General features: G+C 40.2%; 1 protein-coding gene across 8 annotated transcripts in view; it reads left to right on the forward strand.

The window, feature by feature from the left end:
• Nucleotides 1-15,961, forward strand: part of PEK (pancreatic eIF-2alpha kinase) — a 19,341-nt gene continuing 3,380 nt past the window's right edge. Inside the window, exons 1-20 of one of the 8 annotated variants that reach the window (XM_022809847.2) lie at nt 6-148; nt 1,803-2,235; nt 2,679-3,752; nt 7,859-7,935; nt 8,386-8,610; nt 8,915-8,952; nt 9,262-9,384; nt 9,905-10,108; nt 10,556-10,717; nt 11,326-11,492; nt 11,834-12,047; nt 12,186-12,338; nt 12,619-12,773; nt 12,920-13,053; nt 13,274-13,646; nt 14,050-14,197; nt 14,466-14,639; nt 14,843-14,962; nt 15,189-15,506; nt 15,762-15,848. In XM_022809847.2, coding sequence (XP_022665582.1) covers nt 3,097-3,752; nt 7,859-7,935; nt 8,386-8,610; nt 8,915-8,952; nt 9,262-9,384; nt 9,905-10,108; nt 10,556-10,717; nt 11,326-11,492; nt 11,834-12,047; nt 12,186-12,338; nt 12,619-12,773; nt 12,920-13,053; nt 13,274-13,646; nt 14,050-14,197; nt 14,466-14,639; nt 14,843-14,962; nt 15,189-15,506; nt 15,762-15,848 — 3,528 coding nt within the window. In that variant the 5' untranslated portion in view covers nt 6-148; nt 1,803-2,235; nt 2,679-3,096. Of the gene's footprint in view, nt 149-1,116; nt 2,236-2,678; nt 3,753-7,858; nt 7,936-8,385; nt 8,611-8,914; nt 8,953-9,261; nt 9,385-9,904; nt 10,109-10,555; nt 10,718-11,325; nt 11,493-11,833; nt 12,048-12,185; nt 12,339-12,618; nt 12,774-12,919; nt 13,054-13,273; nt 13,647-14,049; nt 14,198-14,465; nt 14,640-14,842; nt 14,963-15,188; nt 15,507-15,761; nt 15,849-15,961 lie in introns of those variants that run through there. The other 7 variants (XM_086993141.1, XM_086993140.1, XM_086993142.1 and 4 more) reach the window with 7 other exon arrangements.

A 15,961-nucleotide genomic window follows, 5' to 3' on the forward strand; every position in this document is an offset into this window, starting at 1 on the left:
AGTACCGCGAGGGGAAGGGTCGAAATAAGTTAAGGGTGAGGGCTGAAGAGCTGGATGAGAGAAATGACGGCGGGGCAAACGTCTGCTAAGCATACGATAATTTCTGCGCACGGACTAGCACAACAAAAGTAGCCATTCTAGACTTGAGGTAATATTTGCTATTAGCGATTTGATGTGTCCCAAGGGCGACATAGTACTTGAATGAGCCCCAAACCAAGTTCCAACAAAGATTCTGGATGAAAGTTTCGTAGTCATTCATTAGCAGTGAAATCAAATTTGCGTAATCCACGGGTTTTGAACTCCCTGAAAAGAAATAGTACTCATAAGTAGTTTGTCGTACGCAAGTGGCCTTCATACTCGACCCATAGTCAACCCATATAATTGCCCACATGTGTTCGGGCAGTATGTAAAAGCATACCGAGTTTTTACTTATTCCTAAGTAAAAACTCGGTATTAACATAAGTTCTTGTTGGGGTAGAAATAAAGCACACATTTCGCACATCAGGGAGCGACAAAATGTTATTAACTTATTATGCACATGAGCGGTGGCAAATGAAGTCGGTCGATGTGAGGTTACGGTACAGATTTTTCCTAAAGAGTTAGCCAATGTGGTTTTGTATTTTAGTACACTCTGAAAAGATTACATAAAGCAATTTGTTTGTAACTTGGTTTTTTTTAGTGAGTTTAATAGAAAACTTATAGTTGATATTGTAATTTAAATGGTTTTTCAGGCAATTAAAATCGATAAATTGATCTTCAAAAATACTGTATAAACAATTGTGACTTACCTCATCGCAAGGGTTCCGTTGTATAGACTAGCGATTTTCATAATAACAAAAAGAAAAACTTTATTTGCAAACATCTAGAAGAAGCTCTAAAAAGCGGAATACACAAAACCCGTTACGTTTAAACTTTAACCAGTATCCCTACGTGTATGACCATACGGTCTATATAGCGAAAACTATAGCTGAAAATTGAATATTTTTGCATAGTGTTATTTAAACTTCAGTTTGCGTTAACTAACTTAGCTGTTTAGGTATCTCTGTTACTCAGTCATTCTAACTGGTTCCCCCCTTATTATAAATTAGCCAGAAATGGAATAGATATCTTATCAGAAGTAAAATGTATCATTCAGCTCGAATGACGAAAAAACGGTTGAAAGTCAAAGAAGCATCGAAGTGTCTGTTTAAGACTTGTATGCATCGTTACAAACCAGTCTACCCTTTTGTTTTTACGGCAAGATTGTCTCTAAATTGTTATCCATACATTGCCTATGGAATCGGATCGCAGAATTTCAAGGAACCGCCATGCATTTACCTATTTACATTGTTTTAGTGAGAACCCGTTCGTTTATCTCAATTTTATTGCACATTTTACAACTCAGGTGACCATACTTCTACTTTTTTATTTCTTCTCTCCTTCTGTTCTCAATAGCCTATTGGCAACAATCATGATCTTCAGCACCATTTCATAATTGAAAGTTTACGTAGCAGAGAAATAATTACGTAATCTTAAGAAGCTCACATTTGAGTAGATTAAAGACAAAATAGTTTTGGTACCAATTCACGCCTCCGACTTTACCAGCTGTCGATAAAGGCTAACATATAAAAGAGACGATAGCTCAATGGCACCCATAGCTTAATGGTACTACGACCTCTAGACTTTTACCCGAATAGCTCTACTGATTTGTTTTGCTAGGCGCTTCTAACACATACGTACAACTCAGTCACGACCGCTACGGCTGCTGGCTGGCCGTTTACTATTTACATGGTGTATTGTTCCGTTGAAATTTTGCCGTTTAGCGTTGGTGTAAAGGTATCCCCCGCACAGAAGCAGCCGCGGCGCTGCTGGGCCAACGAGACGTGTCGTTCACTCTGTACCTACCGAATCGGGAAAACAGATGCAGACGCGCCAATCAAATCCAGCTTGCCTGTTGTCGCTCTATTGAACAACATCAATAAAAATCGCGATAAATTTTCTGAAACTGTTCTATTTGCTACCTCTACCAGTGGACCATCGAGTTGCACTGAGTATTCGGGAACACTGGCTGTGAATCGAAACTATCAGGCTGTTTAAAATAGGTAGTTTCTCCGTGGATTCGCGACTCGGACGACTTCACATGCAAACTGGAACTTCATCACGACCTCTATTGTTACGGCTATCACTGCTGCTGATGATCGTGTTATTGGCGCTTCAGAAGTCGATGGATGAGGGATGACTCTTGTTATCGATCCGGTAGTGTTTTATTTGAATGTTGTTGTGCATCCCGTATGAAGGACAGAAAAGTGTGAAATTGATATGGATTTTCCCTCATAACGATTATTGCTAATCGCTACCATTGGATGAATAACCCTTGGCTCACTGTCGAGACAGTACGCTTGATCCGTACACTTTTGCAAGATTTTGCCCCGCTGTGTCCTTCTTCTTGTCATCTCTGACATTGTTACTTATAGTGGACACCTGGAGCCAGTGGACCCTTAGATGTATTTGCTACTATTACTAGTCATTGATGTGCATGTGTTAAGCGTGTGGAGTGCTTTTACCAGAAAAAAACCTCAACTAAAAGTAGTGACCCCAAATAAAGAGTCGCACAATCGCTGCGCCACAGAGAAGCGCGGTCGGCTGATCTCAGCAACTTGTCGTTAATATTATTCTTTCTTCTTTCTTGTGTACTTTAGGACAGCGCAGTATAGCGTTTCAAAGCACTAACCGTTCTGCTGTGCGAAGCCGACTTTAGAAAGAACGTCTAAGGCTGCAAGGCACAGGCTCGAACCCAGTCAACGCACGAGCCCGCGCTGACCTTATCGAGCTCTATTCCTGCTGCACCATTTGTCTGTGTAATTACTAAGTTTTCTTTTGTAAAGCGAGTTCTGTGTATATATGTGTAACTGGAAGTTCTAAATCCCATCGTATGCAAAGGGTGTGAGGAGGAACGTTTTCCGTGCAAACAGTTACTTAGAGTTACCTAAACATAAAAAAGCAGGTCGGGACAAACCTTTCTGTCCTGCCTAACTTTCCACGTCATCAAGCGAGGTCTCTGCTTAATTTTGGAACTGCACATATGGGTCGAAACTGTGGTGCATCTTAGCAGTCTCCATGATTGCGTACTGTTTTGTCAACAGACACTTGTGCCCACGGTTGCTTATTGCAGGGGTATCGCTTCTTGTACTTGCAGCTGTCACGAGCTTGTCCGTGATGCCAGCCTCGATGCCCCACATCGAGGAACGACGGGGTCAACAGTACCATGAAACAGAAGAAGTGCAGGAGATCTACATCGATGAAACTGACCATGCAACGACCTGTGCAGAATCTATGGAGGTAACGCCAGCGCCACAGCCACACCGGCCTCCTACTGAGGCTGCTATAAGGCAACTTCCTGACTGCTCGACAATTAACCGACTTCGAAACAGAAGAGAGGCACAACCTATTCCGGAGCTAGTGCTCATTTCTACGCTGAATGGCGAAGTAACCGCGGTTAATCCTTCAGGGGAGATTGTCTGGCGGACGCGTACTGGTGACCCACTATTGGAAACATCCCTTAAAACGCTCATCCTCGACGATGGCCGAGGAGGACAAGCAAGATATATACCTTCACTTGATGGATCGCTTTACCGTTTTGATGGCAAACACGTAGAAGTAGTTGCTGATGCCGGTAGCCTTCTTTACAGCAGCCTAAAGACGGATCGTTGGGTGTTCAGCGGGAAACGGGAGACTAAGCAGCTCGGTATTGATGCACGTACGGGTGTTGTTCGGTGAGTGTTCTGATTTTTTACATTATAAACATCGCTCTGTATCTAAATAATTATTCGGTATTTTCATAGAACTCAAAACATTTTTAATGACTGGCCCCCCACACTGTTCGCCTAATTAAATGGATATCAAATATCTATTGCTCAGATTCGGGGGATTCAGGGATTAGTAGCTCTGATCAAGTGTAATCTAGGTTTAAAACTTAGCCTCACTAACAATGTACCGAATGCAAAGCTACCTACACCTTGGGCAGCTAAGCCTACTTAGGAGCATTTCATGTCTTTTTGCCAAAAGGCATCGTTTCGTCCTTCCCTTCGCGCTTTCGTCTTCTGTTATCAGTCAACCTGTTGTAAATTTAAAAACCGTAAACAAGCGACAAAACTGATCGAACTGAGTCTTTTCATGTGCTCTAAGTAGTATTGAAAGTGTGCGAAAGAAAAGATCGCATTAAGGATCATGCTCTGCTATATATGTAACCTAGAACTCGCTTCGAGTTACGGTTTATGGGGACTCATTTATTTTGGGCATGAACTGTCCGATAGCGGAAGCTGTTAATTTAGATGAAGTATAATAATGTTTGCTTAAAGTGTATTTATCGATAAGCGCAATGTTTATTTCTTCATTTGACGAGGAAAGCTTAATAAGCAGAATGGTAAATTGGGGAGATTTTAGCAATTTTTTTTTAGGCCACGCAAAGGTTTTTTGGGCAAGCCTCCGTCATCGAGCTTCACCTATCGAAAACATGAATTGCATACTGAATTACTAGCGGAATGTGGATTTAAAAAATTAAACACCCAGATCTATAATAGAAGTACGGACCCACAATTTACCTACATCGAACGATCAGGTAATCGCGTGTAGTTTTCTTGGCGAACTATTCATTAAAGGACGACATTATGCTTTACGAGTACACACAGCCCTAGTAGTTATAAGATAGAGTGATTTGTCTTCGCCGCACTCCGAGAGGTATTCTCAGATATTTCGAACATGTACTAAAGAGTGAGCACGAGGCTTACCGAGATCCATTGTAGCTGCCAAAGAAACCATTTAAAGAAAATTTTCTCTTTGATACACGTCATAGTCGCAGCAAGAAACGACATAGTGCCTTGCGGTATTTTGTGATGTACGTAATTTATGTTTTTACTATTTGTGCAGACGTTACTTTTGCATCGAAATCGATTGGGAGCTTACCCTACTTTTTTCCTATTTGGACCAGTAATATATTCGCAGAAAATCGAGTGAAATAACTATGGTACAGTCATTATCTACAGCTACCTCTTGGTCGATAACCATCAATACAACACAACAAAACGCTCTATTTAATGCCTAATTTTTTCCTATTGTCAACATTGTGAATTGCCCTTGTTTCTCCTAGCCCCCACAATAATCATCCATGATGATCCAAGAAAGAGCTAATGAAATACGTAACATTGATGCAACTGCTCGCACTATTTAGCGCCATGATGATTGATGGTCCTTGATCACCTGTTGGAGTAGAAGTTATGGAACACAATAGAACTTGCTTCCTGGATTGTCGAATGAAAACTTTCCACATTTATTTGTAACTTTTCAGTCGTTGCTTATGTATAAGGACAGCGACAGCATTCTCAGAATTTTTGTATTAACTCACTTTCAAAGATTGTTGCTTTTTTGCTACTAGTTTCTTAGCGAAAACGCATTTATATTAGATTTATAATAACTTTTTCCTTAACACATACGTTTGTTTTGGTGGTTTGGCCAAAACTATTAGTTCGCATCCAAATCTGGTCCACGTGATCACAGTGTAAAAACAGTGTGAACGTATGTCTGTGTTATTTATAAGCGCCAATACCTCTTAGAGTTTGCACAAATACAACTCAAATGTCAAATAACATTATATTAGATGAAATGATCTGTCCATGGACCCAGTGAGTGCCTGGGTTGTATATCGAATACTATATTTTTTTTTTTAATATTTCCTCTCGGTTTTGTCAGTCGAAGGCGCCGACTTCATTTGGAAAACTTAACTTGTAGTTTCAGATGTTGTATTCGATAGTGGATTCGTTTCGTTGAGATCGTTACACATATAGATAGAACGAACACATATGTCTTATATACGAAGATCTACGAAGAAGGATTACTCCAGCGGGCCGCAGTGACCGTTTTACCGCTGAGCCTTCCTTGGTTTCTCGTTACCATTGTGATGCGTGTTTTTTTTTATTCTTGCGTATGTTTTCGAAGCAACGACAAATAGCTAGATGATCATCAATCTATGCAATAACAAGGGTGTCTTTTTGAGTGAGAAAAACGCGATTATCCTTAACAGTTAAACCCAGAAGTGACAGCTTTTTACTACTACCTATTTGAAAATATTATTACGTTATTTATTCGAGAAACGTCGGCTTATTGACAATTTCAGCCGTAACACATCTCATTCAATTTTCTATGTAATAAGTTCGTAAAGGACGAGTAAGGGAAAAAAGGCATACTTGTCAGGCACCATATCCTGCTTCCTAAACCTATCCGACCTGAACTAATCTGTAGAGCCCATTTTCAAGACCTTACCTTAAATGTGTAATTAACGATAGAGTGTCACTACGACCTATCCTTCTCCATTGTTGCATCGTTGAAATAAATTGTCACGTTTTTTTCTAGAAAAAAGGGTACTTATTGGATAATAACAGGCACGAATGTAGCCTATGACTAGCCACGTTCTACTCTTCTTGCAGTCATACCTTTGCTCTAATCGATTAAATGGTAATTTTTTCTGTTAGTAGAGCTCGCAATGTTAGCTAACGATCCTAATCTGTCCCGAGCTACCGATTTATTAAAACTTAACAAAAAAATGTCGTAAACAATAGGCTGAAAGAAATTATGTTGCCAGTAAGCACACTATTAAATATATTAGTAAGTAAATTAAATATAAAACGCGATTTGATATTTAATTAATGGATTTATATGTAGGGTATTTTGTTTAAATTAAGATTTACTTTAGCATTCGCTTCTTTATTCCGCATATAAAAAGGCCAGTTTTCTCGAAGGCAAAACCACGAATACATAGTGACGGCTGTTTCCAGAATATGATGAAGATTAGCTACGGTCCAATGTCGAGCGTCCAACAAAACTTTAAATCTCTGTGGTAGGCCAAAACGAGTGGTCCGTCCCGTTACTAGACATCATGCGGCTTCTGAAGATTGCCACACGCCGACGCGAGAGCTCTACAAGAAAACAGGAACTCAAAGAAATCCTAAACACGTAAAAAAGGCAGAAGAATACAGATATAATAATTATATTATCTCGATTTGGAATTTGAGTTGTTTTGCTGGAAGCTGCATGCACATTATTTAAAAAGACTTCAGGTCTACTTTTTAAAGCGGGCCGGTACTTTCCGAAGACGTAAATGCTAAACGACCTAAATACTGCACTACTTTCTAAAACAATAACGTGTGGAGAATTTGATCGATTTAAAGATTTCTCCGAAAGGAAGATATCTGCTTCTGACGCTGCAGTCAGTCGGAGAAAGGTCTGTTGGGTCGTCCATTAGATTAGAACAAAATTGGTCATGAGTGAAATAAGTGAAAAGCTTAATGAATTTGCAAGAACGACGTTTATTATCAAAATCAATCAAATAATAAGCATCTGCCGAAGGCAGGGTTTTTAGTTTAAATTCAAATATAATGTGTATAGTGTGTGCGGACGAAAACGGACCTAGACGTGTCAATATGGAATCATCTAAGAAAGCTGAAGTGATAAATGATATGTACGCTTAGGAAACGCACCCAGAAGGGGTGTTTGTGTCTGCACACGCGAAAAGTGGTACCAATTATAGGTTAGATGCAACCTATAAACGAGGAATGTCAGTGTTGTTCTAACTTAGATTGAGCACCGACAGACTGAAGCTGGCCACAGAAGAAAAACTATTTTCAAAAAACTTACCTTACAGCTAAAAATGAAAATACATTGTTGAAATAGCTATTAAATGGCAGGAGCGCGCGATCCCCAGCCACTGCTCTCTTTTCATCAATCAGCTTTAAATAATGCTATCGTTCATCGACTAATCGCGATCAATAATATTGCCCATATACCAACTGTGTAATTCCAGTAAGCGTTGTGCTTCTTTTGGTTGCAGTTACCTCTGTGATGCTGAAAGTTGTACGAACGTAACCAAAGATGATGCCCAAAGTAACGACGATCAAAAGGACTCCGGTAAGAAACACGTTCAACTTGTTTTAGCTAGCTGAATACTTCTTATTAAGAACTCTAGGACGGATTTGTTCCTCCAAAGGACTATTAAACGCAAGGCTATAGGCAGTATTTAGCCTAGATTTCAAGATATTCAATGCCATTGACAGGATATCCATCGTTGCAGCGTAAATGATTACAAGACATTTATGTTACATACAAAACATTAGTAGATTGTTGACTGATTTAAAAGTGCACATAATTCAGTCTTAAGGCCTTTGTACAATTGCTTGTTCTTTTAACAGGGGTTTAGAGTTTTCTATGATATAAGGATTTTTCGTGCCAAAATTATTTCTAAGCATATAGAATTTAAAACGTTTTCATTAGCGAAAAATTATCAACAGTCGGAGCTAATCTGTACAAAGGATGAACATGTCCTAATTATTGTTCCTCTATTTATTGTATCCTACGCAGCAAATGCAAGCGGTGTGTCCAAGGACAAACTTAGCGGTGCATCGAACCAGAGTGCAGGCGCAGTCCTGATAGTTCGCCGTAATACACAGACGGTTCGAGCAATCGAACCACACTCAGGAAAAGAAGAATGGTATTTCTCCGTTGGGGAAAACTCGCTTCGGCTTCTTGAGGATGACACAGTCGGATGTAACGCTCAGCATAAACCCAAGCGTCGGGTCACTTTTGGTAAATTAAAAAAGTAAAATAGGTTAACTACTGTTAGTTTAATCAAACCTAGGTCTCTGACGAAAGTTAAAGGTTTAAATACACCAAATTATCTATTACGCTGCGTGAAACAACGCCGAAGCGGCGAAGCTTAATGATCAAGAATGCTCGCCGTAAACATTCGGGTCCCGACTATGTTACCTATTTGCACCTATGGATGCTAGCTGAAACTTACATGAAAAATATTTTTTTTATTAACAAGAGAAGTAGCACTCCATTAGCAAGTCGCTAGTTTAAACCTAACAAATGGATATGCTATTTCCAGGACGGGAGGATTCCGATAATGGACCCTACTATGAAACGGTACAAGTTTATATTAACTTATATGTCCAGTTGCAAATTTAACTTTAAATAGTTAGCGTTAGCAAATATGAATTTAATCATGCGTAATCTAGGTAGGCACAAATTCATTTTATCTCAAGTGTTTTAAGAATACGGGAAGTGGATCGAAGGATCTCTTTATTATATGACAATCGATCATTTGCGCTGCCCAAGATAATTTATCTCTAAATAAATTTCCTTTCTTTCTTTTTCTTCCTTTCCTTTTTCTTTTTTTTTTTTTTACTAACTACACATCGTTATTATGGTAAACGGTTCTTGGTACCTTTCTAGGGTCTCCGTGTTGAAACGAGTACCGGAAGGATAACCGGGACTCATGAAACAAGTAACTGGACCTTACAGCTTGGCAGTCCAATCGTCGGCGCCTGGCAGTTGTCGGTAGACGGCCTTGAAGAGGTTCATCTTTTGTATTCAATGCTAGCTTTGTTCTTATGTTATTAAAGCTAGCTAGCTATTCAAACGAATATGCGACAAATGCAATTAGTTTTTTTCGTTTCGACCGACAGCAGAGCTGTTATTAATATTTTAGTAATTAACGATATTATAGGCTTACGAGCGGTTAATTACTTCAATAGGAAGCAGAAACAACCTAAGAAACCGATGTTCCAGAATCTTTTTCTCGTAGCTCCAGGCCTATTTTTTGCTCTTTTTTTTTTTTAAGAATTCCACTCAAATGGCGCTGCCCGAGAAGCGCATTCATTTTTTAAGTGAATTTATTCATTAATCCAAAGACAGAGTTTTCAGAGCAGCTATTGCGAAATTACTAAAGCTATTTGCTATTCATAAAGGTTTAAATTTTTCTCGGTATTTTATCTGCGAACGCCTCCATACCTTCAACGGAATACCGATAAGAAAAGAACAGGCCATATTTTTCCAACTTCCTTCATACAAACAAACGACTCGGCGGTTTCCCCAGGTGGACCTGTTTGAGCCTGACCGTTTAATTGGAATGGAACACGGACCACAGCCAATTTTCTACGTTGGCGTCTATCAACAGCAGCTGTACCTTCAACAAAATCCTCGATATATCAAGACCCAATTACTTACCAATCAATGGTACAATCAGCAACACGCGTTCGGCGCAATAGCGGGCGAAAATAGACCGATGATTGACTATAACGTAAGTACAAACAGATTCATCATGATCGTAATTAGTCAGAAGCTATATCGCGCTAGGATCTAAGCTAGTACTGCTAACCTAAATACTGATTTATATTATTATACTTACCTATAGAAATTTCGTGTTCGTAGTATGCGTTCGTAAATTTATTTGCTATTAATAGTCCAATATGCTAAATAATTGCCCTTACAGATTATTCAGCTATAACGCAGCCACTGACGAACTAGCCAACCCGGGTCGAAGAAACATGCCGTGAAATAAATAGAAAATCATTGATATGGTGCTTTGTTCACCTCAACTAATTGTCCATTATTTGAAGAAAGCGAGGGTAACTTCTATTAGATGCATCTTGATATATAGGTAAAGAAGGAAGACCAAAGCAAACAATATCCTAATAAAGCTCATAATATTATTATGTATGATTCGTTTGCGGCGCATAAATGACAGCCAGGCGCTGGGGGCGCGGATCTTACCATCAACCAACCCGAAGTTTCAGTACTGATTGACGATGAAGAGCAGGTGATCAACGCGCAGACGGCGCTGGTGCCGTTCAGTCCTTGGGAGATATTCGAGCGTATTGATTCCGACACGGGTTACTATTTCATGCAGGTTGGTTTATTTTAGCTGGCGGATACACGCAATAACGGACTGGTAACGTGTTTGCCAAGTAATTGATGCAGGAACATTGAGATAGCCCAGGTTGGAGACTGGACGTAGACATGCATGCCCTCGATGATTAAAAATCCTAGCAACAGTAAAGACGAAAAGGATACTTTTATTCTATTCTTACCCTCCAGAGGGATCGTAGTGAGCCCCCAGCCTGAAAGACTCTTGGAACTATGCCTAACCGCATTCAGAGATGTCAAAGGAAACGATTCTTCTCTTGTGTGAGCTACACTTATTAGATTCGGATCGCTGAACGGTAGAATTAAAATGCAGTCTATCTTTAATATGCAAAAAGAGGCAATAACAGATTAAGTCTAGATCTTCGAGGTATCTAGGCGAAGAGTATGTCGCGTGAAGGCATTATTTGTACAAGTTTTTATTATTGTCGTTTTTGGCTGTATATTCAATGTGTTTATAGCAACTGTGAGACTAGGATAACGGTATGATGTGTCCTTCGTTTCGGAAAAACTTACCTTCAGTAGGTTTACAGATGCGTATATTTAACACTTGCTGCAATAATTTAGTGATTGTTTCTTGTGCTATTATTTTAGGAGGAACGAGACGGCGACTGTAAGAAGCCAGTTCTCTTGCCAAGCGTCGTCGAGGCTCATACTGATCGAAATGACGATGTTAGAGAACAGAGGCATAGCGATAACGACGAGTGGCCTGATGAGAATCAGGACGACGCGCCGATCGTGTATGTCGTCAATTCTATCGGGTAAGTTATAGTGAAAGTTGGTAGCATTCGGGATTCTATGTTAATTTAGAGCCCACACCAATAAAGAGTATGTGATAGGAACTGCAATAAATACACCAGCATATTTAATAACGAGAAGCATCCAAAAAATATTCATAGAGAACAAATCGAATGTAGACGCTTCACTAACGCTCGTGACACCGACCGATATCTGAACTGTCACATAAATTTCTTGATCAAAATGCCGTAGCTAAACTTGTTTGACGGATAGGAGCCTGACTAGGAAAAGCGCAGTCCATGATATTAGGACACGCACATTATAATATCGTTGTTCTGCATGGATTTCTTTTCTTTTGCTTTAGAAACTATTGGAAAGAGATAGGCATAATCTCAGTTATGCTCTCTGTTGCCGTGAACCTCCTCTTAACCCAAATTCTGCCATACGTGTTCAGTCGTAACGGGCAGCCAATTTCCAAGGCGTCGCCTCAACTGACCCATTCATTGTTTGACTCAGCTGAAATCAATGCGGAAAGATCTACAGTGACCCCGTCGACTGCTACAGGTTCGACGTCCAAGGTACGATGGTTTGTGACATTATTGCTTTATGCTGGACGCTTTCACAACTGATCAGGAGTACCCCAGTAAATCTGGAAAAGATTTAAGTATGTCGTGTGTCATGCTTGCTGACCTATACAGATACTTTTTTGCTCTTAGACGGTGACACCTTCCGACGATGGGCAAACGCTAAGCGTAGAATCTTCCGTGGACTCTAAGGGGTCAGAGTCTAGTGAATCATCAAGTACCGTTACTTCCAATTACGTCTCGCGATATGCTACTGATTTTGTGCCCGTTCGTTGCCTAGGAAAGGTTAGTGGATAGAGCTGTTTGAGAGTAAATATTTTTCACTCGGATACCGTTTCTCAACGAATAGTTAAGTGGATTATTGATTTTTGAATGAATACGTTTTTATTGTCTTCGTGCGAAAGCCAAACTCATTGGGCGAATACGTTAGGTTGTATGGTTTTTAACGTTTGGTAAGTTACAATGTTTAGAAAAGTTTCTATCGACTAGTCGATGAAAATTTGGCCCGACACTTTCATGGTTCCCAGGATAAATCCCGATGCTGTGTGTTTTCCTTTTGAACTAGGGTGGCTTCGGCATTGTATTCGAGAGTCGCAATAAGATCGATGACTGTTCCTATGCTGTCAAACGTATTCGTCTGCCAGCGAGAAAAGGGGCTCGCGAAAAAGTGCTACGGGAGGTGAAAGCCCTTGCTAAATTGGATCATCAGCACATTGTTCGGTGAATTATCTGTATTCTATTACCTTAGCAAAGTCTCTGTAGTAATAGATCGAGCAGGTGATCCTATCGAATGCCTTAAAATTCAATATATATCGATCAAAGCGTTTAACAACCGTCACACGTCCTTTGGGGCACATTGCTTATAGGTACTACAATGCCTGGCTAGAAACGCCACCACCAGGTTGGCAACAGGAAATGGATGCGTTTTGGAAGGCTACTTTACTAGATTGCAAGACCAATACGCTGTCGATCGGAACTGAAATTACTCCGGCAGATACAGGTGAGATCATATTCAAATATAAATTTTTTAAGCTTCACCATTAAGCTTTCAGCATGCGTATAGGTCCGATAATAGCTTCAGTAGATCACGTTGGCATTAAGCCTGTGACATATTTTATAGAAAATATGTATCATATGACGACCATGTATGGGCTTTACGTAACGTATCTGAAATATGAATTGGTCTGAGAGTTTCCTGCTGTTCTTCAATCATTCCTTAGGACCAACTACTGCCAGTAGGTCGACTGAACTGGCAAGTGCCACGGAACAGCGCTATCAAAATGGCGGTGACGCTGATGGCTTACGAAAACGAATCGACAGCTTCAACCCTCTTCGACCGTTCGACTTCAATCCAGACGCGTGGCAAGGGTCACGACTAGGACATGAGGATAACGTTAATTCGACCCAGGGGGGCCATAGCTATAGCGGCAGCTGGGCCGACGGGGGCGGCAGTTGGGCCGGAGAAGAATCGCACGACGATGAGAACGATTCCTCACTGGATCGAGGTGCTGACGAGATGGACCGTAAAAACTTCATGTCGACTGTCGACGACTCCATTGTGTTCGCGTCCGACGACAAAACGTCTGCGACAAGGTAGCATGTTACTGTGAGCGCATAACAAAGTCGCATATTAGTACAATATGTTTAGATTGAACGACCTTCTTTCTACAAGAGAAAATTCCTTACTGAGATTTATTGAACTGTGTGATAAAACGATACCCGTTAGAGAGCATTGCTGCTTTCTGTTCAACGTGATTAAAAGGTGATAGTTGTCCATTTAAAGAAGGCTTAACTTAGGATATATATACGCTAAAGTGACGTGTTCCTGTAGATACTATGGCATGGGTGTAACTGCTAGAGATTAATAATAGCGCATTCTATGTATATAATATGGGTGTTTAAGGTTCTCATTAATTTTTTGTTAGTATTATCCCGAAATCGTCTTATAGTACGATGTTTTTTAAGCCCAGATCTGTTTAACTGTTATACCTCTCAGGTCCGACGTGGTAGTAACAAACCCACGGAAAAGTAAAACTGAAGATGATGAACACTATTCCCACGAGACATCTGATGAGGAGAAGGAAAATAGTCCCAGGGGCAACGTTTTTCGGTGCAGTAAGAATAACACTGAAAAGAAAATGGCGGTTCGTAAAAATCAGCTGCCATTAGCGAAATCGTAATAGTAAAAGGAAAAAAGTCCGTAAACTACATACATAATCTATGTTGTCTTGTGTTGCGGGAAGATTTTCATTGTATCCGCTTGCTAAGAATCATCGCTAAGCATAAAATTACTATGCGAACGAAGATATTATGTGATGTATACAAAGGATTATAAACCAAAGGGCACCTTAACGTTAGATTATTTGTTGAATTAACATTTTTTACACCTTTTCAACACGTGCGCCACTGCAGACACGCGAACGGCGAGATTCGCTTCCCGTTTCTGCTGGAAAATTCGTCGAAGCGCTTGGGGAAAAGTCCCGAGAACAGATTTACCTCTACATTCAGATCGAGCTATGTAAGAAAGAATCACTTAAGGACTGGCTCGCTCAAAAGAAAACATTAGATGAGCGTGGACACGACAAGGTATTCAGTGTCCTAGCCGTATTTTTTCTCATAAGACAATACATTTACTGCTGATAAAGTCCCTCAAAAAATAAAATACGCTTATTGTGAACTATTGTCACATGAATGTGAGCTTCATTGTCTCTCCCTATTATTAAATGCCACGACAATAGGTGATATTGAGGTGGCAACGTGCTCATCTGAGAAGATGTATTTTTTTGCAGGTTTTGGAGATCTTCTACCAAATCAGTTGTGCTGTAGACTACATTCACGATAGCGGCCTGATACACCGTGATCTCAAACCCTCAAACATATTCTTCTCCACGACAGGGGATGTCGTTAAGGTAATGCTAATCAATGGATAACATAATCCGCGGTCTTTTTAAAAGTTAAATGTACAGCATGATCGTGTGGATTCAAAACAAATCAATCTCTAATTTCAAATAACCGGAAGTTTAGGGTCACGTATGTTATCTAGCAGTCTACATCGCTAAAGTATGCCATGCAAAAAAGCAGGTTCATTCGAGTATTGCTTTTTTCAATTACATTTTATTTTCTTCTTCTTTTCAGGTTGGCGACTTCGGTCTTGTAACAGAGACCGAAGGCAGACTTACCATCACTTCGATTCCGGCAGGTACTCCGGGAGCTCAGGGCGACCAACAGCGCAACTCGCTCGAAACTGGTCGTATGCCCCTTGACGTTCAGTTGACAGATAAGGTCGGCACTCAACTGTATATGAGTCATGAACAAGTTATGGGTAGTAAATACAACCAGAAGATCGATATCTTTGCTTTGGGTCTGATACTTTTCGAATTATTGTGGTCATTACCCACTCAAATGGAGCGCGTTTGTACTTTGAGCAAGGTTAAGCAGCTCCGCTTTCCGAAGGTAAGATCTCTTTCCAAGGGAATCGTAGTAGTAGAATAAGATATTAAACTTTCGCATCATTTTATGGCTTTTTACGGACATTGGACAGAAATCCTAGCTTCCCTATATATTTTCAGTGAAGATGTAAACCTAGTTATGCATATGTATACGCATGTTGTAGAAAATAAATGTTAACTATATATATATATCGTACACTGAGAAGTTTACGTTTACTGTATAAACGACCTTCTTAGCGGTTTGTGAATTGAATTGCAGGGCTTCAAAAAGCAGTTTCGTGATGAATATCAGCTCGTTCGAGCTATGCTGGCTGCGGATCCAAACACGAGGCCAAGTGCTCGCGAAGTAAGTTTCTCGTTCCAGAGAAATTTTTCCTTTAATGCGATTTTTAGCCATACAGTCCCAGATGCCAATGCATTGTTAATTCTAGCACCTTCAGGCTATAATACTAATACACC

This window comes from Varroa destructor, unplaced genomic scaffold (genome assembly GCF_002443255.2).
Source record: "Varroa destructor unplaced genomic scaffold, Vdes_3.0 BEIS01000006.1, whole genome shotgun sequence".
NCBI lineage: Eukaryota > Metazoa > Arthropoda > Arachnida > Mesostigmata > Varroidae > Varroa > Varroa destructor.